Source organism: Exophiala oligosperma (genome assembly GCF_000835515.1).
Source record: "Exophiala oligosperma strain CBS 72588 unplaced genomic scaffold supercont1.3, whole genome shotgun sequence".
Lineage (NCBI taxonomy): Eukaryota > Fungi > Ascomycota > Eurotiomycetes > Chaetothyriales > Herpotrichiellaceae > Exophiala > Exophiala oligosperma.
The window spans coordinates 1,993,130-2,016,012 of NW_015622820.1; the positions used below are offsets into that span (position 1 = coordinate 1,993,130).

General features: G+C 50.8%; 6 protein-coding genes across 6 annotated transcripts; 2 read left to right on the plus strand and 4 right to left on the minus strand.

Annotated features, from left to right (window-relative positions):
• Window positions 1-318: 318 nt before the first annotated feature.
• Window positions 319-2,665, plus strand: PV06_03506 (uncharacterized protein; the record flags this gene model as incomplete). The annotated part of the gene is made up of 3 exons (XM_016404301.1): window positions 319-579; window positions 634-847; window positions 897-2,665. The coding sequence occupies 3 exons, from the start codon at window positions 319-321 to the stop codon at window positions 2,663-2,665; spliced, it is 2,244 nt and encodes a 747-aa protein (XP_016265306.1).
• Window positions 2,666-3,405: 740 nt separating this feature from the next.
• PV06_03507 (uncharacterized protein) lies at window positions 3,406-5,463 on the plus strand (the record flags this gene model as incomplete). The annotated part of the gene is made up of 1 exon (XM_016404302.1): window positions 3,406-5,463. One exon carries the CDS (start codon window positions 3,406-3,408, stop codon window positions 5,461-5,463), a length of 2,058 nt encoding a protein of 685 aa, XP_016265307.1.
• A 318-nt stretch (window positions 5,464-5,781) lies between these two features.
• Window positions 5,782-8,906, minus strand: PV06_03508 (uncharacterized protein). The gene has a single exon (XM_016404303.1). The coding sequence runs from the start codon at window positions 8,368-8,370 to the stop codon at window positions 6,433-6,435; it is 1,938 nt and encodes a 645-aa protein (XP_016265308.1). The 5' UTR covers window positions 8,371-8,906; the 3' UTR covers window positions 5,782-6,432.
• Window positions 8,907-12,652: 3,746 nt separating this feature from the next.
• PV06_03509 (uncharacterized protein) lies at window positions 12,653-14,812 on the minus strand. The gene is made up of 3 exons (XM_016404304.1): window positions 14,272-14,812; window positions 13,361-14,209; window positions 12,653-13,302 (listed from the first exon to the last, which is right to left on the minus strand). Exons 1-3 carry the CDS (start codon window positions 14,708-14,710, stop codon window positions 12,800-12,802), a joined length of 1,791 nt encoding a protein of 596 aa, XP_016265309.1. The 5' UTR covers window positions 14,711-14,812; the 3' UTR covers window positions 12,653-12,799.
• A 1,090-nt stretch (window positions 14,813-15,902) lies between these two features.
• On the minus strand, window positions 15,903-18,251 carry PV06_03510 (tRNA uridine 5-carboxymethylaminomethyl modification enzyme GidA). The gene is made up of 2 exons (XM_016404305.1): window positions 18,112-18,251; window positions 15,903-18,054 (listed from the first exon to the last, which is right to left on the minus strand). Exons 1-2 carry the CDS (start codon window positions 18,219-18,221, stop codon window positions 16,068-16,070), a joined length of 2,097 nt encoding a protein of 698 aa, XP_016265310.1. The 5' UTR covers window positions 18,222-18,251; the 3' UTR covers window positions 15,903-16,067.
• A 222-nt stretch (window positions 18,252-18,473) lies between these two features.
• Window positions 18,474-21,497, minus strand: PV06_03511 (leucine-tRNA ligase). The gene is made up of 2 exons (XM_016404306.1): window positions 21,025-21,497; window positions 18,474-20,972 (listed from the first exon to the last, which is right to left on the minus strand). Exons 1-2 carry the CDS (start codon window positions 21,478-21,480, stop codon window positions 18,639-18,641), a joined length of 2,790 nt encoding a protein of 929 aa, XP_016265311.1. The 5' UTR covers window positions 21,481-21,497; the 3' UTR covers window positions 18,474-18,638.
• Between the last annotated feature and the right edge of the window lie 1,386 nt (window positions 21,498-22,883).

A 22,883-nucleotide genomic window follows, 5' to 3' on the forward strand; every position in this document is an offset into this window, starting at 1 on the left:
GAGGTCCTCAAACTGAGCGAAGAGCTGCAACGGCCAATCACTCACCTCATCTTGTTCTTCCGGGTGAACTTCACATGGTTTCATCATCATCTCCAAATCATTGATTGCGTCGTCGTTCAAGCCTCGCTTACTCCGTACACGACCTAGGACAAGCATTGTTGTTATGCTTCTATTTTCTTTGTCCAATATTCCTTAACCTTCCGCAGAGTCTTTTCATCTCTGCAGATCCGAGAGCTTTTTCCCTCACTTCCTTGGGCCTTGACCCCTCACACACCTCCCTCATGGCTCAATAAGCATTGCCTGCCTGAGTTGTACGTTATGGAGGCACGAAACACCAACTCCTACTTGGCTACGAGGCCTGCGATCTTGGGTCTAGCCAAAATCCTCGTCCTCTCGCTTTCCCAGCTCCCAATCGTTCGAGCTGCGCCAATACACGCTTCCTACCTGTTTTTTGCGGCGGAAGAGGACGAAGGGAAAGTTCCTGAGGACCCTACATTATGGATATACCTGAGTGTCGCTGCAGCGTTAGTTTTACTTGGAGGAGCATTTGCCGGTTTGACCATTGCCCTCATGGGACAGGTGAGATAACAACTTCATCTCTTGCCAGACACGGGCCAGCTAACGGAATTGCAGGATGAAATCTACCTTCGAGTTATTCGGGATTCAGGGGAAGGCGCTGAAAAGAAACATGCTGCCAAAGTGTTGAGTCTATTGCAGAAAGGGAAACACTGGGTGCTGGTCACATTACTCCTGAGTAATGTCATTACGAATGAAACGCTCCCTATCGTACTCGATCGTTCCCTGGGCGGTGGATGGCCGGCTGTGTTAGGATCGACCGTTCTCATCGGTATGTCTGTGTCGGAGGACCATCCTATATTATTACTGACTTGATGCAGTCATTTTTGGCGAGATTGTTCCCCAGTCGGTATGCGTTCGATACGGACTACCAATCGGTTCCTGGATGGCTCCTTTCGTTATTCTCCTCATGTACCTCCTCGCTCCTGTCGCATGGCCAACGGCGAAGTTACTCGATTATCTGCTGGGAGAAGATCATGGGACTGTGTACAAAAAGACAGGCTTGAAGACATTGGTTTCTTTGCACCGTAGTTTGGGAGAACCTGGGCAACAACTTAATGCCGATGAAGTCACAATCATCAGTGCCGTCCTCGATTTGAAGGAGAAGTCTGTCGGGAGCATCATGACTCCAATGGAAGATGTCTTCACTTTGTCTCTCGACGATGTCCTGGACGAACCTACGATGGACGATATCCTATCACGAGGATATTCACGAATTCCTATCCACCACCCAGACAACGATTCAAATTTTATTGGCATGTTGTTGGTCAAGATGCTGATCACGTACGATCCCGAAGACGCGAAACCTGTTCGAGACTTTGCATTGGCGACTTTGCCCGAGACAAGGCCAGATACAAGTTGCTTAGATATTGTGAATTTCTTCCAGGAAGGGAAATCGCACATGGTCCTTGTTTCGGAATATCCTGGGGACGACCATGGTGCGCTTGGTGTGGTCACACTGGAGGATGTAATTGAGGAGTTGATTGGAGAAGAAATCGTTGATGAGTCTGATGTCTTTATTGACGTACACAAAGCCATCCGACGGGCAATGCCCGCCCCTACCCGGCGAATCCCAAGGGCCTACTTGGTTCCCGAACAACACACCGCCAACGGCACCACAACTGATCTGATAGATATCGGTGAGGGCGAGACGCTTGAAAGTGCCGAAATACAGAAAACCAAGACTGGCGATAATGCGCAAGTGGCCAAGCTCTTGAATAATGCTCGGCGTCGATCGAGTGCAGGCAACAGCCTGCCAGGCGAGTCAAAATCTGGCCAGAGATTAATCAGGGCAGGCACAGACGAGGCACTCAGGGAACAACTCAAACATCTAGGTCATCTAGGACCATCAAACCTTGCGAGCAGGCCTAGGATGACGAAGTATACTACCGTCAAAATTAAACCCGGCACAGAGACTATCGTCAAACAAGATGTTCCTGATGGTCGACAGACAATTTCTCGACGAGTTTCAGAATCCGCTTCGGAATATCAAGGAGGAATTGGCGAGGGTGTTGTGAAGTCAGGAGGCAAAGATGCTAGTGACGGAGTGCAGGCTCTCAAGCAGGGGTACGGCACCATTCCTGAATCACCAAACGCCCGACCAGCCAGTCGCACAAAGGGTATTCAAGCCGATCTTCCACTCAGTCCTAGCCTCTCGGGGCAAGGGGATGATGCGGCCCATGATCATCATGGCCAGTCAGAGTCTCGACCTCCAGCAAAAACCACTGACAGCCACAGCACGATATGTAGCCTGCCTGATTCCAGATCACGATCGAGGAGTCCCATCTACAGATCGAAAGGACCTGCTCGAAGTGGCAGCATCACAGAAAACATTGTCGATGCCAACGGCTTCCGCAAAGTCGTCCTCGAGACAACGTCCAGCAGCGAGTCGAACGAGGAGGAAGACAACAGTGGGACCAACAAAGGTCACACGTCGGCTATCTTAGATGAGAATTCCCGTGTGAGCCTCCTAGGTGGAAATGAAGCCAACGGGCAAGGTGAGGCCGCAAAGAAGAAAAAGCGGCGGCGACGCAAAAACAAGCATGGAAAGGGGGAGCGCGAACCCTTGTTGGGGGACAAACAAAGCTAGCGACCTTTGTTTGATTCTGTTCATAATCGACTCATAATACTGTACACAACCTTTTGTACTTTTATTGATGGCGCTTGAAAAGAACAAAAGAACAATGAAACCTCTGTGAAGTGAATGAGATGGAAAGAATCGACTCTGTTTCATTGATTGTGTGACAAAGCCACCTCGAACTCGAACTCGGCAGGCGGTAAGATCACTGCAGCACGAAAGGTATTGTTGTTCTATTCACTCTACCTCAGGTGAGTAGGAGAAATAGACACGATTGAACCTACGATTATTATTGTTGTTGTTGTTGTTGTCAATGACCTGCCTATTCACCTTCACTGCCTCACCCAGGCACCTCCTACTATTCAATATTCTTTCAATGGACAGTGAATTTTTGCGAGGCCACACGGCAACAATTGTTTCCTTTCCATCTTTCTACCTATGCTTCCTGCTTTCTCTCCTATCCAACAACATCGAACACACCAAACTTGACGCTTGCAAAGACACTCTTGACTTGCTGAAACGTTGATCGTTGATCGTTTCGAGAGAACCTCTTTTTCTTACTCCTGAGACCTGACTGTGTCAAAAAAAGAAACCTTCATCTTCTCTACTGATACTACTGCTACCACTACGAATACCACCACCCGTACTGCTGGTCAGTACTTCCTCTCTTACACCGGGGTTTTTTTTTTGAGAAACAGATACCTACCTTACACGCGAACTACCATTTTCCTCCAAACACTAGTCCGACAAAAATGTACCTCCGAACCTTTTTGACCTTTTTGAGCTCGGTGCTCTTGTTCGGATTCATCGACGCCTGCCGCAAGAATGACGACATCATCGTCGAATGGGTCCAGGCCTACATGGGTTTCGAGGCCAGAGTCGGCCTGTTCTTGTGGGACTGGCTCGACATCTGGCAAGAGGATTTTGAGCGGGCAGTGTCCTGGTTGTACGCGGTCGTCACTCTCGCCGCCACGGTTGGTTTTGGTGTCTGGTTGACGTTGGACTGTGAGCGGCTCGCCCAGGTGTGTATCTACGACACTTGGGCCGCCATCTGTATCGACGTCAAGGACTGCTTCGACCAGATTTCCTCTTCGGCACAATGCTTTTTGATTTACTGTCTACCCTCCTCCTCGACGACTCTCACCGAAATTCTTGTTGTTGACCCTCGCTCCTTCGTCAATGTACCTCCTCCTGGGGCCTTCCCTGATGAATCCGCAGAGACCTGGGAAGAAGCTCTTGGAGGAGGACCCTTCCTTGATGAATCCATGTGTACCTTGAAAGGGCCTGGAGGAGAAGGAGTGGTAGGCTTCCCTGATGAATCCTCAGGTACCTTGGAAGCTGCTGCTTCTTTTTCTTCTTCCCGGGGCATTGACGATGTGGCGGAGGCCACCACCACGGCTGTGTCCATCACCGCCGGTCAGCAGCAAACTGCTGACCTACAACAACGACAAGGACGGGAAGATGAGAGCGCCGCCCTCAAGTTGTTGAAGGTCGAACTTGACAAGGCAAAAGACGACCTTGTTCAAGAACGTTCTCGAATTGCCACCCTCGAGGACGAAAAGAAGGCCGCTGCTGCTGGTGCTGCCACTGCTGCTCCAGTGGTGAAGGAGAGCAGAATGTCGGTGTTCTCTCGACGCAAGATGGAGGCGGAGATGGGCAGACTTCGAAAAGAAGTCTTGTCCATCGGACACGAAAAGTTGTCCATCGAACGCCGGTCTCGAGAGCTCCAGAATGAGCGAGACGCCATCTTGATCGAGAACCGACTTTTGAAAACTCGATTGGAGGAAGAAACGGGGGTCGCTGCACCAGCAGCACCAGCACCAGCACCAGCACCAGCCGAAAAGACCGAGCCTCAACAACAAGAGGCCGGAACTCAAACGGACCTTGTTGTTGAGGTTCAACAACCTGCCGCCGTCGCCGCCGTGGCCACCGATGTGACCACCACCAATGTCGAAGAGCTGCAGAGATGGCAGCAATGGTTCGCCGAGTTGCAATTCGCATACGAAGCGACCAAGGAGACGTTGGGGCGTTGCGATCATGCACGCCAGGTGGCCATTGGAGAGAGGGACGCGGCCACGCAAGAGAGGGACGCGGCTTTGGCACAGGTCGCCCATCATCATCAACAGGCCAACGAAGCGGTCTGGGCATTGACTCGGGAGAATGAAATGTTGAAGGAGTCAATCACAAAGGTTCGAGCCGAGGCCCAGGCCCAGGCCAACAAGGCCAATGCCAATGATGGTGATGGGTCGTCGTCGTCGTCGTTGTCGTCGTCCATCGTCTTCAACGGCTCGGCCACGGCGGCGGGCAAGGAGCGGGCCGGAATGTTGAGGACGATCCGCGACCTCGCGACCGACAAGGCCGCCCTGAGCAAGGAGGTCAAGGGCCTCAGGTCGGCCAACGAGGACCTTGCCGGCCAGGTCGCCCGGTTGGGGGCCGCCAACGTCGACCTCGCCAACAAGGTCGGCCAGTTGGAGACGGAGGTCGACGTCTGGAAACAGACCAACGACGTCGACGTCGAGAAGGCCAAGCAGGCGGCGTCGGACCACGAGCAGGTGTTGAGGTGGAAACAGGCTCAGGTCGACGCCGCCGAGGGCAGGGCCGACATGATGGTCGTCGTCCAAGAGGCGGCGGCCACTCAACAACAAGTCTCGGCGTCGGCGTCGGTGTCGGCCACGTCTCCGAGGAAGAACAAGCGGGTCGCCGCTCAACAGTTGGGTGGGGTGGTGAAGAAGAAGGCCCTCTGTGAAGAAGGGGAGGAGGAGGAGGAGAAGAAGGAGGAAGAGGAAGAGGAAGTGAGTGAGGAGGAGTAGAGGGAGGCAGGGGGGAGGGAGGGAGGCAGGGAGGGATGGTTGAGAGACAGGGGAAAGGGAGGGAGGGAGGGAGGGAATGATGAAGGGATGGAAAAAGGGGTGTGGAATGTGGTGAGATTTGAGGGAGAAATGGAGTTTTGAGAGTGTGCATGAGGCACACACGACGCACACACGCACACATGCACACGAAGCGCGTGGAAAGGAATGAATCATGGAGAGAGTCTTGGAGACTCCCAAAAGAGTGTTGTTGTTGTATGAGTATCATGGACATGAATTGTACAAAGACATTTAAATGACAATCAACAGTGCTACGAAGTTGCAACCACTGGTGCATTCTTCTGTCATGGAAGTTTCAATTCTGACACAAACCGAGATGGCCTGAAAAACTCACGACACCGACGCAGATTGTGAAAAGGCTTCTTCTTCCACAGTGCCGATCGACCGAGTTGCTTTTTCTCATGTCTCACCGACAAGGAGAACTGGACAAGTAGATGAACGGTAAGAAGGATGTGTAGAAATATGGGATTAACCAAAGGACGTGTCTGTGTCTGTACAGTATGTACAGGGTATGTAATCATGACAAAATGGGCCAACTCCATCGCCTGCAGCGACATGTATTGCTTCAAACAACCTTGCAAAAGTATGAGAGTAACGCTACATAGACCATACTCCGTCCCCAACAACCCTCCATCAACAAGTGAGAGAGAGTGAGGCGGAAAAGAGGACGAAAAAGAAAGAAGAAAAAAAAAGGCTCTTGACAACGCTTCATTCTCTTTCTTTCTATTACAGAGTACACACACACAAAACACACATAGACATTACCATTTCATATCGTATCATCATCACCCACGAGGGGACAAAAAACCAAAGACTTTTTTTGATACATCACTTGAAGGAGTACCACATTCATCCCCTCGGCACTAGAAGATAGAGTGACGACGAGAGACAATATAACCAAAAAAAAGGAAATCACCTCGCATAAGCAGGGGGTGGTGGTCTCTCTTCGTCTCTCGGAGACATGGGTCCGAAACTACCCTTGAGTCTTTCGTCTTCGTACCTTCTGGCCAATTCCGCGGCCATTTTCATCATCCACGCTCGCTCGGCGATGCTGCCTGCGTTACTTGGATCGGCCACGAATTGAAGGAAATTAGGTAGCGGTGTCAAAGAAGGTCCGCCTGACCCTCCCCCTTCATGAAGGCCGGATTTTTCAGTGGCTGAACCCGAGGTGGCGGTGGTAGTAGTAGTAGTGGGAGATGCGGCTGAACTTTGTTGTTGTTGTTGGAATGGAAGTGGAGGTGGAATTTGTCTCTTCTCTTGTGGAGGAATATACAATGATGCCCGTGGAGTTTCATCGTCGTCTTCAGCATTGGCTGTTGCCACAGTAGGAATGATTCTCCTATTAGTATTACGCACACGAATCGTGGCATGGGGATCGAATGATTTTGATGATGCACCTTCCGAATCTACTAGTGGATGTTGGTCAATGTGTTCAGGCACAGCAGGTCCTGGCATGCCTTCACTGACGCTCCGCGTACCAGTATTGCTGCTCCTTTGATGTTGTAGATTCGCCGGGAGACCGGGCTTCTTCGCAATGGCGGGACTGGTTGGTGGCGTGATAAGACCCAACCCCTTTGTAGAATCAAACGAGGTGGTGGCGGCTGGTGCAGAAAACACCGAAGGTGCTGTGGCTGAGGTGCTTTCGGAAACACTCTCGGTATCGACAGTTGAGCTGCCGGACTCGGTAACACTCTCAGGTTCTCCTGTTTCTGGGTGCGCGCGCAAATCTACCACCCTCTTCTTTCTCCGGCGTCGATGTCCTTGTCCGTGTCGTCCACCGCCCATACCCAATCCATGACTAGCAGAGTTCAGAGTCTGCAAAGTCGATCGTGTATGCGTGCTGTCGAAAGTATAGGTGGTCGCCGTACTTAGACTTCCAGCGTACGAATGCGATCTCGACAAAGCTGGCGTAGGAGATCTTGTATGAGGGTGAGACGGCGACATTTCGCCACGTTCCAAAGGACCGGTCCATGCTCTGAAGACCGCGTCTCGGATAGAAGGAGTGAAAAGAGACAAAGTCCGATGCGAATCAGTTAACGTTGCAAGTCTGATTAGATTCTTCCTCGAAAACAAAGATTGCGTCTCGACGGATGAATCAAGAGACAAAGATGCGACTTCAGCAGGGGTCAAGACCGCGCCGGTGCTATCGACAGGGTCTTGAGGAGGGCTGGCCAGAGGATCGACCACCAGCTCATCTTTTGTTGGCTGTAGCGTACCCAGCTCTCGTTCCTCCTGGGCTTGTTGTTCGGGTACCCATAATCGCAACGATAGTCTATGAATGATGGCGGGCAATTCATCCATTAGCAGGCCCCGCAGTTGTGTTTCGATTTCCTTTTGCAGAAAGTTGGCCACGAATGGGATCGAATCAAATGTAGACGAGACGCGGAGGGATTCGAGAGGGTCGTTTCGAAAAACTAGAGTCAGCCCTTTTTGTCGAGAAAAGACCAGAATAATGAAGCCCGACAAGCGAAATTCCGACAGTGTGATCTGAAGGGGAATCGTGAGGCCAGTATCCGCAGCCAAGGGCTGTGGTGAAGCAAACGCCGACCGGGTGCGTAGATACGTGTTCAACGGATTGGCCTGCACTTTGGTCTTGAGTGTGAGGTATGCATTTCCCTTGTACATCATCTTGAAGGTGCCTCTAAACCTGTCCTCGGCCAGGTCACCGATCTCCAGAATCTCCAGCTCCGGCGGAACATCTCCCAGGTTCAACTCGTTCACCACGATATCGTCGACGATGATGGCAGGTTTTGGGTCGGCTCGATTCAGGGCGTTCGTGAGCAGCTCCTGGGCTCGAGGGAGGAAGCCAGCGTCGGTCGATAAGGGCGACCAGTTGAAGTTGAAGGCCATTGTTGAAATTTCGGCCCTCTAGAGGGGGAAAGGTTGTTGTATTGGTGAGTGTTATCGCAGGGAGCAGGCACACTGCTTGATCATGGCTCAGGAAAGCTCTTTTTTTCCACTCTCCAGCAAGATAACAAAGATAAACTCGGGGGAAAGGTCTGGAGACGATACGAGCAGTAAAAAGCGCTCGTGCAAGCCCCCCCAGAATCGGTGTTCGCCGTGATCAGGAAAGGCACAAGGACATGTGCATTAGCGATGGTGGTTGGTGGTTGGTGGTGGTGTGACGTTGTTGTCTGATGAATGACCGGCAGATGATGATGATACGGAGCAGTTGAAAACAAACGACTTCTTGGGCAGACGACGCGTGTAGGAATCGTAGTGTACAGACAAAGGAAGATGGAATGTTGTGTTGTTATTGTTACATGGACCTTTGAAGCGAAATTGGAGCGTGCAAACCTTTCAATTTCATGGTCCGTTAATAATAAATGCTCATCATCGCTTTTCTGTGGTTGAATTTCCCAGTTTCTGCTGCCGACGGATTGACGGGGCTCGGCGGAAAGTGGGAAGAAAAACACGGGCACCAACGGGAACGGAAAAACAAATCACCAGACAGAGAATAGACCGTAATGATCCGTAGTAGTCTTCGGATGGCGGATTTACTTTGATCCAGTCCTCCTTGTCCCCCTGTACCCTGTATTCGTAGCATGTACGGAGTACGGAGTACAATACTTCTGGACGGAGTACAGGACTTGTTATGGTTCCACTAGCATTCTTTCCCCCCTTGGTATCCTCACAGTCATCAACTAGACAACGTTTCGATGTTCCACAGTCGTGCTAGCCTTCTCACTGACACTGCCCAGACGCGCCTTGTCAATATCTACCTGAGCTACTTCGGCCTCTTCGCCATCAAAGATCTTTGCAATCTCCTCAAGCGTCGGCCCACGCGTCTCAACATAGAGGAAATAGACAAAGACCAACTCGAATGCGATCCAGCACTACAACACGACATGCAATTAGTGTGGGGACTTAATATAATCAATGAACATCAATCAGACTCACCGTGTAGATCGTGTACAGCTTCCAGTTTGGCTGCAAGTGCTCGAAACCCAGAGGGTTGACATATTGGTTGATGACCAGCGCGACTTGGACCCAAAAGTTCATCACCATGAGGCCTTTGGCGCGGATCTTGAAAGGCATGATTTCCACCGTGTATCCGACCAACAATCCAGACCAGGCGAGAGCGTATGTCGTACCGTGCAGCCAGATGAAAACCACAACGGCTTTACCGGCCGCTTTGTTGCCACTGTCTTGATACTTGGCCGCACATATTGTCCAGGCAATGAAGCACAACAACATGCCAGTAGTGGCCGCTAAAAAGAGTGGCCGTCGACCTACGCGGTCGCAAAGCAAGGCACAAGTTGTGGATACAATGAGGGACCAGATGGTCAAGCCGCCATTCAGACCGAGCTGCGCATCTGAGCTAGTAATGCCGATGGATTTGTAAATGTTGGCCGAGTAGTAAGACACCAAGCCGTTTCCTGACCACTGGGAAAACAGACCTAGGGAGATGATCAAGATAAGTCTGTACCGGTTACCCTTGGTCTTGAGAAAGTCAAGGTAAGTGGATGATTTCTTTGCTAGGAATTCGAGACGAAGAGTCTCTCTGATCTCGGCATATTCAAACTGGACGGTAGGATGTTGAGCGTTGCCATTGGCGTGGTATTTGGCGAGCACGGCAAGTGCCTCGTCCCCGCGATCCTTCGATATCAGCCATCTAGGGGACTCGGGAATCCACCAGATGAAGATGATTTGGATCACGGATGGAGCACCTTGAACGATGGTGGGAATTCGCCAGGACCATTCGGTTGGGATACGCTTGGTGCCGAACGAGAGCCATGTGTTGACGATGGCTCCTAGATTCCAGAGACAGTTGTATACGGCTGTCACACGACCACGATGTTGAGGATGGCATAGCTCAGTGAGCAAGAGTGGAGATGACAGTTGAGCCATGCTGTTGCCGAACCCCATGAGAAAACGACCACCTTTGAACATGGCCAAGTTCTGCGAGGCACCCTGGATCGCAGCTGCGATGATCATAATGATGCACCCCATAATGATGGGCATTTTTCTACCCCAGTGGTCTGAAATGAACGGTCTGGAAGGACAGTGTCAGTTTGCCCAGTCAATCAACATTGCAGTTTCATGCGTCATACTATCACTTACACAACTGGCAGACTGGCAATCGAGCCAATGCTGTAAAGGGCGGTCAAGATGCCTAGGTTGGAGCCTTGGGGGTCATGGAAATAATCTGTCCATTGTGGCAGAATCCGAATGTTATTCAACATGGACCTATCTGTGTCAGTATGCTTTGGACATGGACCTCTAGGCGCCGGAGTGGTACTTACCCATCGTAGCCGGTGGTTGCAGATGCGACACAGATGATGCCAGCATAAAAGTAGAGCTTTCTCAGACCGGGATCGCTACGCCAATTGACACGTTCAAGTTCTGGTGCTTCGGCTTGTGCGATAGCCACCTCAGTTTGGCGCGTAGCACCAGCCTTTATCTTCGAAGTCATTATGTCAGAAGCAGCTCGGACAAGGTGGAGGATTCAATGCGAGCGTACTGGAGCTTGATCGCCTCCTCGAAAACATTGAGACTATCAAGGCTCTTTATATCCAGGCTCGAAAAGTGCATTTTGCCGGAAAACTCTGGCTCACGATACGGACATCTCAACCTGCACCTCCCCTCGTGGCCACAATCCACGATACCGGCTGAATAGCGGAAGGACTGAGCACAACAGGTGCTTCAAGGTTGTCAAGGATGGCCAGTTGACGGAAGTCGAGGACCGCCATTGTGGAGCATCAAGCAAACAAGAAACCAGGCTTGATTTCTTTGTCCCGGCTTGCCAGCGCGCTCCTTCCTGAAATATCCTCCTTTGAGCCGAATGAAATGTAACAACGGTTTGGAAGGATGCTACAATGACCACTGGCAAGTTTGGATGCTGCATCTGCCGTGATGGCACGTTACTGGACAATGCGTCCGTGTGGCTACCAAATAGCGTATAGTATCAGTTCAGCCAAGGAAGCGATCAAATCAACGCCCAGACATACCAAGAGGAATGAACTTCGATCTTGTATTCTTTCGGCCACTCACCGGGCATGGCATCAGCCATGATCCATGCCACCAAGACTGCTAAGTTCCTTTTTAAGGGGGAGACTTTTTAGCCATTTGGCTCCAGTCTTGATATTCCTATGAGCTCATCAGTTTGCAACAGATACGAGATTTCTTTTAGAAAGATGTATCCGGGGTGGGAGGCCTGACGAGGCTCATTTGATCTCAACCCCACGATTTCAGATCTGGAGAAGAGTTGATGTTTGCGCGAAATGGATCTTTGAACCACTTGTGTATGCCGGGGAAAGTGGACTCTAGGGTGCGTCTTCCCCAGACTGTGGCTCGCCTAGTCCTGTGCAGTGTGGAAATGAGGCTAAAGAGAGGATCAACCGTCTGGACCGCGCACCGGCAAATGATGGCTTGCAACCTTGCAAGAAAACATATCAGGCTAAAAATCAGAGGCTAATTGTCGGCACTTGGACCGAGAAGTATGCAAGGCATGTGAACTCCTCATGGTTGTCTGTGCGTAGAAGCATGCTTGGTTCGACGGTGGCGCCGTCGGTAGTCTAGAATGATTCCTGATCAAGACGCGTGTGCATACGATTGACGAAGGAGTGCTTTCAGCCTTCATTATCCTACTGCCTTCTTCGACCACTAAACGACCGAGAAACTGTAGTCCCCATGGCCATTATCAAAAAAGGAGGGAGGCGCGGACTTCCGGCTGATTGGTTTGGGATAACTGTCGCTTGAGTAGATTGAAGGGGAGCGGAAGAATGAAACGATGTGACCAGGGACGAAGGAGCCAGGAGTGGCCAGCTTTATGGAATGGGTACGAATCAGTGGTCCCAACTATTTTCTCTCAATACTGTACAATTTGACGAATCGTTCTTCCCCCGCTGCGAAAGGTAGGAACATAACATGGGAGGTATAGGGAAGATAGGGCGGTGCTTGCTTCGTACTCTATACCTAGTAGAGATATACACAGTCTTATGATGATGTTCCTGAAATACTAATGATCCTCATCCTGTATTTCAAACAACACCATGAGCACATTGAATGTCTTGAATGCCTTGAATGCCTTGATGCCTTGACTTGATAGAAGAAACAAAAGAGGAAAGAAACAACCCAGAAGTCCTTCTTCAGAAGTCAGACATGTATACGAGGAACATTCACTGTTTGACAACCGATAACATAATATAAGGCCATGCACATAACTTTTCCATTATCCTGGGTATCGATGCAAGCTCTAAGCGTTCTAAGAGTACTTTCCAAAAACACAATACCAACAATTCACTTGCCCCATCGTAACAACATCCATTAAACATTCCTACACAGCCTCTTTCGGAGGCATCTCGACCTTTGTAATCTCATCACCATCGTTCAAACTACTGCTGGTGAGAGATCTCTTGCCTTGCGGTAGTGGTTGTGTGGCTGACGAGGCCTCATCCCCTTCGACGGCCTCGTCGGTATCCTCGATCTCGTGAGGGAGCATCAAGTTCAAAATCATCGTCACGAAAGCGGTGACGGCGAACCCGGTCTCCATGACCAATACAATGGCGTCATAGAAACCCCTCAAGGCACGGTTGTTGCCCTCGTAGGTAAAGACGTAGGCGAACCACGTCGGGACAAGAGTCGCACCGTATCCGACGGCCAGACCTGCCGTCAAGATGAACCTCGTGCGACGGTTAAAGGGCACCCGACTGACGATGGCCATACCGCTGACCGCGACGGCGCAGAACAGGAAGGTCGTCATGCCACCTAGGACCGAAGATGGGATGGCTACCAGTGAGGCGGAGAATTTGGCAAACAGACCCATGATGATCAGGAAAACTGTGTGAAGATCTTGTCAGCACGCGTTTTGGCTCAGAAGAGAAAAATAAACACTCACAGCAAGCGCAATAGCCAGCCCGACGGTTGGCGCATCGCGTAAGCGCAATGACACCGTTGTTCTGCGCAAAAGTCGACATGGGAGTGATGGTCATCAACGCAGCCAGACAGCCGTTCAGGCCGTCGGCCAACACGCCACCTTGGATTCTGGTTTCGAATTCATTCCCCTCAACGTCCAGTCGGGAAACATCACAGGTTGCGGTAACGTCACCGATGGCCTCGCACGCACAGATGATAAAGACCGTCATGATGGGAAGCACCAAAGGTCCATACACGGACAGCTTGAATGTCTTGACCCAGATGAACGAGGCAACGGGCGCCGAGTCAATGCCCGACCGATCAAAGTAGCCACAAGCAGCCGCGACAATGCAGCCGGTCAGGAGACCGATAATCACACTGGTGGACTTCATGATTGGGGATCCGAAGCGTTCGCAGAGAATGATGGTGAGGAAAACGAGGAATCCCAGACCGATGAATTCGGCGCTTCCCCAGGGCAGTGCGTGAGGAGCGGTAATATCTGGGCAGAGTCTGAAAAAGCCATCTTCCGGTCGAGATGCACACCCGCCAGAGCCGCCAGCCCAATTTTGGAAGCCGCTTTCAATCAGCGAAACACCAATGAGCATGACGGTGGGGCCAGTGACGATGGGGGGGAAGATCTTCTTGAGCACCTTTGGTGGGAGGAAGGAGAGGGCGATTTCGGTCAACGCACATACGGCGCAGGTCCCGATCAAGGCGCCATATGCGTCGGGACAGGCCAGCTTCGTGCCATCCTCGGCGACGGGGCAGAAACCGTTGTCATACATCTGGGCGAAGGCGCCGGTAGCGACAGGGATAATGGCAAAGGAGGTACCTGTAAGTAATTAGATGTTGCGTTCTCCTAACACTTGATTTTCATTGCGGCTTCCCACGTACCAACGACCGAAATCAATCCGGTACCAATATAATAGGGAGTCTTCCAGATGTGGAAACGAGTGATCTGGATACTCGAGAGAATACCGCAAACAATCAGAGAGGTCGAAACGAGGTATTGCTGCCAGTCGCTGTCGAGATTGACACCGCCTGAACCAGACATGATCAAAGGAGGTGTGATGATACCCGCCAACATGGCCAAGGCATGTTGAAAGCCGAGCAGCAAAGCCAGCACAACGGGCATCTTGTCATTCAGGCCGAAGAATGGTGACGCCCGACGAGCCTTCTTCATGAAGGGAATGTTCGGTCGGAAAAGGAACGCATAGTCATAGCTGCCGACGAGACCTTGCTTGGTGAAGAAGGTCTTTCGCACGCCGTTCAGTCGGTCGGCCATGGTCTTTTTAGGGCTCATGTCGGGCCCAATTCGGTCTGCTTCACCCATGTTGAATGTTGACCGTGCGACCGGTGGGCGAATTAGCTGGGTAAGGTGGTTTAGATATAGTGCGAGGTACAGGTGTGTCTGCTTGACTGCTTGACAGGTACCAGATCTCGCCGGGGATGTCTTTGTTCATATACTCTTCACAAATACCAGCTCTCGAGATTGAAATTCAGTAGTTTGTCGGCTCGTGGCCCCCTCCGCTAGCGCACAGGGCAAGATGGATCATTCATATCGCAATGGTGTGGGCCGAGATGTGCCCTGTGGAGTGATGCCAACACCAATCTTATCGCAAGGCTGGCGGACGACGGCGAGAAGCAAAGTCGCCTCCTCAAGGACCAGCCAGCGCCTAGAGGGCCAAAGAGAATTTCGAGATGCTGCAGTCGGCAATCGCCTGGTTTGTCGGACAGCTCCCCTTTCCTTGCTCTCTGTCTCCCTCTCATCCCTCAGATACAGTCCCAAGACCCGACGTCCCACTTCTATACGATCCACCTACGCTAGAGCGCGTATCGTGGACTGGCCATTGGCCCGGAGGCGACCGACCCATAGATAGCAAGTTCCCATGAATTTTTCTTTCAGATCATCACAATGCGCAGGTTCAGCTAGCTACAGGAGGCCCATTCGATTGCGCTATCACCAGCACCTAGAACCCATGTTGCTTCTGCCACGCGAACATCTTCCATCCACACACCCAATCAACTTCTTCGAGACCCTTGGATGTCCGCTGCCATGCCAGCTAAACGTAAAGAGCCGAGTCATGTACCGTCCACACTGTTCAGTCGCAGTGGCTGCTCCCTATCAAGCTCCCCATCGATCGCCTCTCATTGGTATACATTGCTTCTTCATTGCAAAGCTCATTACATTATTATTCTACTTGTAGAGAGATCGTTCTCCTGCCTGAAAATAGTTCAAGCCTCGTCGCCTGTCTACTCCGCACTCTGTAGATCCAGTGTTCTTGATTTAACTAACCCCATGTCCTCTGCAAAGAAGGGATCTGAAGCCATGTGGGAGCGAAAGGCCGAGGCAATTGCGGCCATAACTCGTCCGATTCGAGACTCTGTCAGACCATCTTGTGCGCCTCATGTTGACGCAGAACTCCGTCGACAATAAGTATCGAGATAGACTGTCATCAGAAGTGTTTTTGGTCCGTCGTGCGCTGATAATCAGATGAGCACGTCAAAGAAGTGCAGAGACCGAATGTCGCTTGAGAATGTTTTCTGATTCTTCGTACATAATGAGGGATATCTTGTTGGGACAAAATTGGTTGACATCGACCTATTCAACGCCATACGCTATGCATCATCAATTCTCAGGGCGTATTTTTCTGCCCAAAACTATTGTACATCGATCAATTCGTAAATTGTCACACAGCACCAATAGCACCTTCTGCCTCGGCTCTTTCTGTTATGAGCAATTCCTCACCGACAGGAGAAGGAGATTTGGATAGACTCGGGCGCGAAGAACCTGCTCTTCTCGCATGCTTCAGCAATCGCAGCGCTCCAGCGGGAGTAACACCTTCGGTCCTTCGCGCCATTCCGACACTCGAAGGCCTGACAAGCTTAAGCACCTCTCGTTCGCCCATACTAAGACCATGAATTTGGTCGTAATCGATGTCCAGGGGCAGCTCCAACGACTCATCTCGTTCAAATGCTACGGCTGCCCGTTGCTGGTAACCGATGTATGGTGCGTAGATGCTTTCAAGGTGTACTCGCGTCTTGACATCGTCTTCATAATTGGTGGCCGACGTGAGGCTATCGATGCGACTAGACAGCAGGTCAATGGTGACGCCTGGGGAGCGGAGCAAATCGAACGCGCTCTTCTTGGTCGAATCAGTGCGTGACTGGATACCGAGTTTCTGCCATTGCTGGCTTGAATATAGAGCTCCTTCAAGTCCCTTCTGCAGCTCAGCCATCTGGTCTCGGAGACTGCTGAAATGTGTCCAACGTTTGTCGCTGACAACTCCTGCCTCTCGTCCCTTCTCCGTCAATCGAAGGTCTGCGTTGTCTGAGCGACAACTCATCCTATATTCACTTCTGGCAGTGAACATACGATACGGTTCGCTGACTCCTTTGGTGATCAAATCATCGATGAGGATGCCGATGAATGCCTCGGACCGTGACAATGTGAACGAGCTCTTGCCCTGAGATGCGCGACCGGCGTTGATTCCTGCGATGATACCTTGCGCCGCCGCCTCCTCATACCCTGTAGTGCCATTGATTTGTCCAGCGAGGAATAAGCCCTTGATCAATTTCGTTTCGAGTGTCGGGAAGAGATTCCTGGGATCAATGTAGTCATACTCCACACCGTATCCGGGCTGAAGCATTTTGACACTTTCTAAGCCCTGAATAGTCCTCAACATAGCATACTGTGCATCAGCTGGTACAGTCATGCTAATACCGTTGGGATAGATTATCTTGTTTGGCTCCAAGCCTTCCGGTTCTAGCCAGATCATGTGCCTGGGCTTATGGCCGAAGCGAATGATCTTCGATTCAAGAGAAGGACAATACCGGGGTCCTTTGACCGTCTCTCGGATGTGTATAGATTTGTCAAGATTGGCGCGGATGATGTCGTGTGACGCTTCGTTCGTGTAGGTTGTCCAGCAGCTCAATTGGCCTTCATCGCCTATTTGGACAGTCTTGCTGAGATAAGAAAATGGTACAGGGGGGGAATCACCAGGCTGTACCTCCAATGCATTGAAATCAATGGTGTCTCGATCCAATCGTGGTGGAGTTCCTGTTTTAAGCCGTCCTAGAGTGAAACCCGCACTCCGTAGCGATTTGCTCAATCCAAACGTGGCAGCCTCCCCCATCCTTCCGGAAGGGTAGGCCTCCAGACCGATGTGAATTTCTCCTCCGAGGAATGTCCCAGTGGTGATGACCACATGTGATGCGGGAATGACTTGGCCATCTTCTAAACGCACGCCGGTGATGCGTCCTTTGGAGATGGCATCCTTTGGATCCAGCTCGTCCTGAGAGACAATGATATCCGCGACCTTTCCTTCGAGCACACTTAAATTTGGCGTTGACAACATCTCTTCGCGCATATATCGCTTGTAGAGGTCCCGGTCAATTTGCGCTCGAGGACCCCAAACCGCGGGGCCTTTCCTTTTGTTCAGGATGCGAAATTGTATCCCGGCTTTGTCCACTACTCGCCCAGCCACGCCGTCTAAGGCGTCAATCTCTCGCAACATGGTCCCTTTACCGATGCCACCAAGACTCGGATTGCAGGAGCATACGCCCAGGTTGGATAGTGAGGGGGTGACGAGCGCTGTTCGGGCGCCAGATCGCGCAGCGGCCGCACTGGCTTCGGTGCCAGCGTGGCCTCCGCCGATAACAACGACATCATACAGTCTGTAACGGTTCAGATTGTGTCACATAAGACATGCTGCAGAGCATTGGGATTCATACCTGGTCGCATCCGCCACATCAGCAAAGGACCGGATCTGCACAGCCATGGACCTTGTCCGAGGTGTATGGCCCCATCGAAAAGGACCAGAAGGTCTAAGCGAAGCTCTCATGACTGCCTGACGACCGGTGATAACTAAGTGATATGTCTCTCTCGAATGCCCGACAACAATCCGGGGGTCGAAACATATTTTCGCAGGTGCGGATAAACCTCGGCTGGGTTGAGCGACAAGGCTGGGTGAGACGAGGCTGAGGAACGAGGCCATAAGAGTGAGACAATCCTGGTACAAAGGGGCGGTTACCTACCATACGAGGTGGTTACTCAAAGATCCGTGCATTGAAGCTTTGTCTAAAGATTTCATCCGTTTGACCAGAGACTCTGTCCGCATTGCCCGTCTCATCAGAGCCACTACGCAGTCCCTGTTGCGAAGGGGTCTCTTACATAGAATATATACTTGTGTTATGGTAAAGGGGGCTTTTAATAAGCCAAGTCGGCTTCTCATTGTACACATGAACAGAGGCCACGTCCCTCAAAATACCACGTTCAATACTTTGCCATTGCCGACAAGAATCACCCGCTTTCTCCTCTCCCAATCATTCTTCTCCGTCAGCCAAAGGCGGCCTTCATCCGTAGCAAGAATTGTCTCGAGGATCTCTGTTTCACGTTCTTCCTTTCCTATAGCCGCGGATTGATCAGGCCGGCGAGAAGGAATCTCTGTCGTAAATCGAAGTTTCCCGTTCACCTGAACAGCACAGGTGATCAGTCGTTGGCGCGCTTTGAGGGCAGACTCTTGTTCTGGACTGATAACATCACTGGTCCAAATAACGTCAAATATACTTCCCATAGAGTCTTTCTTCGTAAGTTCTTCCCAGCACTCTTCTGCGAATGCTGGCGTGATTGGTGCCATCAATCTCAGAAGCGCGCGCATCACATGCTCTGCGACTTGTGGGGTCAAGTTCTGAATCCCAACTTCATGCAGTTTATTTGTGAGTTTGGTAAGGTCAGAGATGGCGGTGTTCAGACTGTAAACATCCTTTTCAAAGGTATTCTGAATATTACGACTTGTACTCAGCGCAAGGAGCAGGATGTCAGCATCGCTGTTTACCAACTTGCTCACGTCGAATGCATCGTTTGCACCGATAAGACTCGAGGAGAAATCCCGTACAGAAAGATCTTTAACGAGACGTTTGACACGACCAAGCCATCTCTGGATGCCGATGATCTTCTCTTCGTCCCATTGCAGCACTTCACTGACAGGAGCCGCAAAAAGGATATGGGCTCGCAAGGTGTCGGCTCCGTACTTCTCGATAGCAGCTGTTGGATCGACGCCATTATGTTTACTCTTCGACATCTTCTCAAAGGTGACATTGGGGACTTTTCCCGTCGTTTTCATGACAATAAGATCCCCATCAACTGCAAGTTCTCCCGGAAGGAGGAATCGACCAGTTTCTGGATCCGAAAAGGTTTTTCCATGTACCATGCCCTGAGCTACGAGTCGTTGAAAAGGCTCTTGTCTTCCACGTTCTTGCGTCATCAGACCTTCCTGGCAAAGGAACTTGTAGACAAAGCGAGCATAGAGTAGATGGAGAATCGCATGCTCAACACCGCCAATATACGTGTCAACGGGTAGCGTGTTGCGTGCTGAATTTTGGGAACAAAGCTCATGTTCATTTTGAGGATCAGGAAAACGTATGAAATACCAAGAAGAGTCAACGAAAGTATCCATGGTATCTGTCTCTCGCCGAGCTGGCTTTTGGCATTTGGGGCACACACAATTGACCCATTCTTCAATCTTGTCAAGAGGATTGCCTGGCTGGCCTTTGACAGACGACACCAAGGGTGGAAGTACCACAGGAAGATCTTCCTCCGGTACAGGAACGATGCCGCAACTGGGGCAATGGACGATAGGTATAGGGGTGCCCCAGTACCTTTGTCGACTTACAAGCCAGTCGCGGAGTTTCCATGTTTCGAACGGTTCCGCGAGGTTGCGCTCCTGCAGGTCGCCAACGATCTTTATGCCTGCAGCTTGACTTTCCATCCCGGCATAAGGGCCACAGGCCGACGTCAATGTACCGTGGTTGGTGAAGGCCTCGGAGAGGTCATGAGGAAGAGTATAAAGCGTTTCCACCTCACCATTCGATCGCGCCACAACTACTGGGATGGGATCCGAAGGTCGATGTAACTTCCAAAAGCTGAGATCCCTTGTATCATGGGCAGGCACACCCATAACAGCACCCTCCCCATAGTCTTCTAAAACATATGGCGCGGTGAATACCGGTAGGTTTTCTTGGGACAAGGGATGGATCGCTTTCAATGGCAACTCAAAGCCTTCTTTCGTGTCCGGTGGAAAGGAAGCTCTCTTGTCTAAGAATCGCTGCAGTTCGGCATTCTGGGCAGCCAGTTGCTGTACGAGAGGATGGCTCATGGACAAGGCGAGATATTTCACTCCGTACAACGTATCGGGGCGTGTGGTAAACACACGAGCTGAAGTCGATACACCAGCTTCATTCTTGAGTTCGAATTGGATGCGAGCTCCAGTAGAACGGCCAAGCCAATTACGTTGTTGTGAGACGACTCTTTCGGGCCATTTACCGCCCTCAGACAGGTATTCAAGGTCTTGCAGCAAGGCTTCTTTGAATTCAGTAATGCGGAAGAACCACTGGCGAAGCTTGACTTGCTGCACAAGTGCCCCAGATCTCCACGATCGCCCGTTGCTGTCAACCTGTTCATTTGCAAGGACGGTTTTATCCACTGGATCATAGTTGACAAGAGCCTCAGCTTGGTATGCTAAACCACGGTGAAACAGCTTCAAGAATATACGCTGCGTGTGCTTGTAGAACTGAGGCGAACATGTAGATATTTCCTACCAACAGAGCAATCAGCACTATGTACATGGTCCTAGATTCTTGACATACCGCATCCCAATCGAAGCTGGTATTCATGCTCTTGAGCTGTTGTTTCATCTTTGTTATGTTCTGTTCAGTCCACACTGCAGGATCGACCCCACGCTCAATTGCAGCATTCTCAGCCGGTAAACCAAAGGCATCCCAGCCCGTGGGGTGTAAAACATGATCACCTCGCATCCGTCGATATCGTGCGATTACATCTGAGATTGTATAGACTCGAAGATGGCCCATATGCAGCGAGCCTGAAGGATAGGCAAACATAGGGAGGACATAATATTTGTGAGACTTCCTCCTCGGACGCTGCCCTTGGGCTTGCTCTGCCCATCTTTGCTGCCATTTGGAATCAATGGCTCTAAAGTCGAGACGGCCTGTATCCGGGGATGAAGTCAGACAGGGTGAAGAGGTGCTGAAGGCGCGGGCATAATTCAGCCGCCTTGCATTTCTGAAGCTCAGGCACTTCCTCATCACCTCCGGACCTCTCCACGTTGTGTCAGTCTAGTTGTAGAACGAGCCTCATACGAAGCTCTGCGCAAAGCAATTATCTTCGACCGCAGCCAAACAAATTTCTCATGGCGGCATGATTTTCTAACCAGAAATGGTTAGAGGGCTGTGGAGAGGAAATGCAGCGAGAACGAGTCCTCATTCCAGGAAACGTCTACCACGTCTACTTTCTCATTAGTGCCCACCGACAATTGTTGACTTCTGATAAGAGACTACGCTGCATCTCAAGGATGAGTATATCCTCATGCATTCACTGCAATATCTGTCTGTGGTGCTGGAGGACGATCGTCCCTAGTCATCTACTCGCAATCCGGACTGACTCTTTTGTTGAGAGCCGACCTGACTTCCTGGGTAACTTGGATATACATACTGAGCTATAGTGAATCCGCCATCTGGACCAGGATCATTACCACCATGTGTCGAACGCGCTCTTGACATAATTACCAATGGACCTTTTCTCGCGTTTGCATGGGCAGAGCCTTGTCCAGGACGCAATCAAGTCCAGCGCAGTGGCTGCAGACTACAGTTCCATGGATGTCAGGGTCAGAACAGACCGTGTTAGTCTCCAGTCTTGCTGTTTGGCATGGCAACTTCCCGTCACATATACTTCACATGCCAATGTGCAGGCTGTGTTGGCATGCACGCTGCCTGGTGCCAATGTGAAAACAATGAACAATAGAAAATCTTCACTGGACTGTCAATAGTCTGATTCAAAGTGATGTTGGTGAGGTCCGGCAATAAGCGAGGAGAGGTGATCTGGCGACCTTCGAGCACCCTCCTACTTCTGGATCTGTTACATTTGAGACTGACAGTCCATTTCTCATCTCTTCTTTGATTTACCACTGCTTCATTTCTTCTCCTGTCCTTTCATACCTTATCATCTTCTTGAACACCTTTCGCATTCATCCTTACATTGTTCTCTGCTTGCTAAACAACAAAGAAACGCCAAATTCTTTCCAACATGTCGCATTTGTCACATTATGGCCGTGATGGAGGTGTCATCAGTAAGATGTGCTGGGTATATAAGTATACGCTAGTCTGATAAGTCATACAGATTCCACACATTCTCCGATCTATCGTACACTTCCTTCAAAAGTGTGCCCATACACCTTGTCCTATCCTCCTACTCACCTTCTTGGTGCTCCTCAAGAGATTCGTGACCGCATATTCCAGCTCATCGATGAGGATATAGGCAACTCCTGCGCAAAGTCTCTTGAAAATCTTCCAATCACAGGCTACGAAGCATTGCCTCTTATCTGTAAGCAGTTGTACCTCGAGACCAGTACTACAAGCGACTGGTTGCCTCGCACTCGAATTGTACATCACAAGCAAGTCGGTCCGTTCTTGGACTGGGTTGTCTACAACAC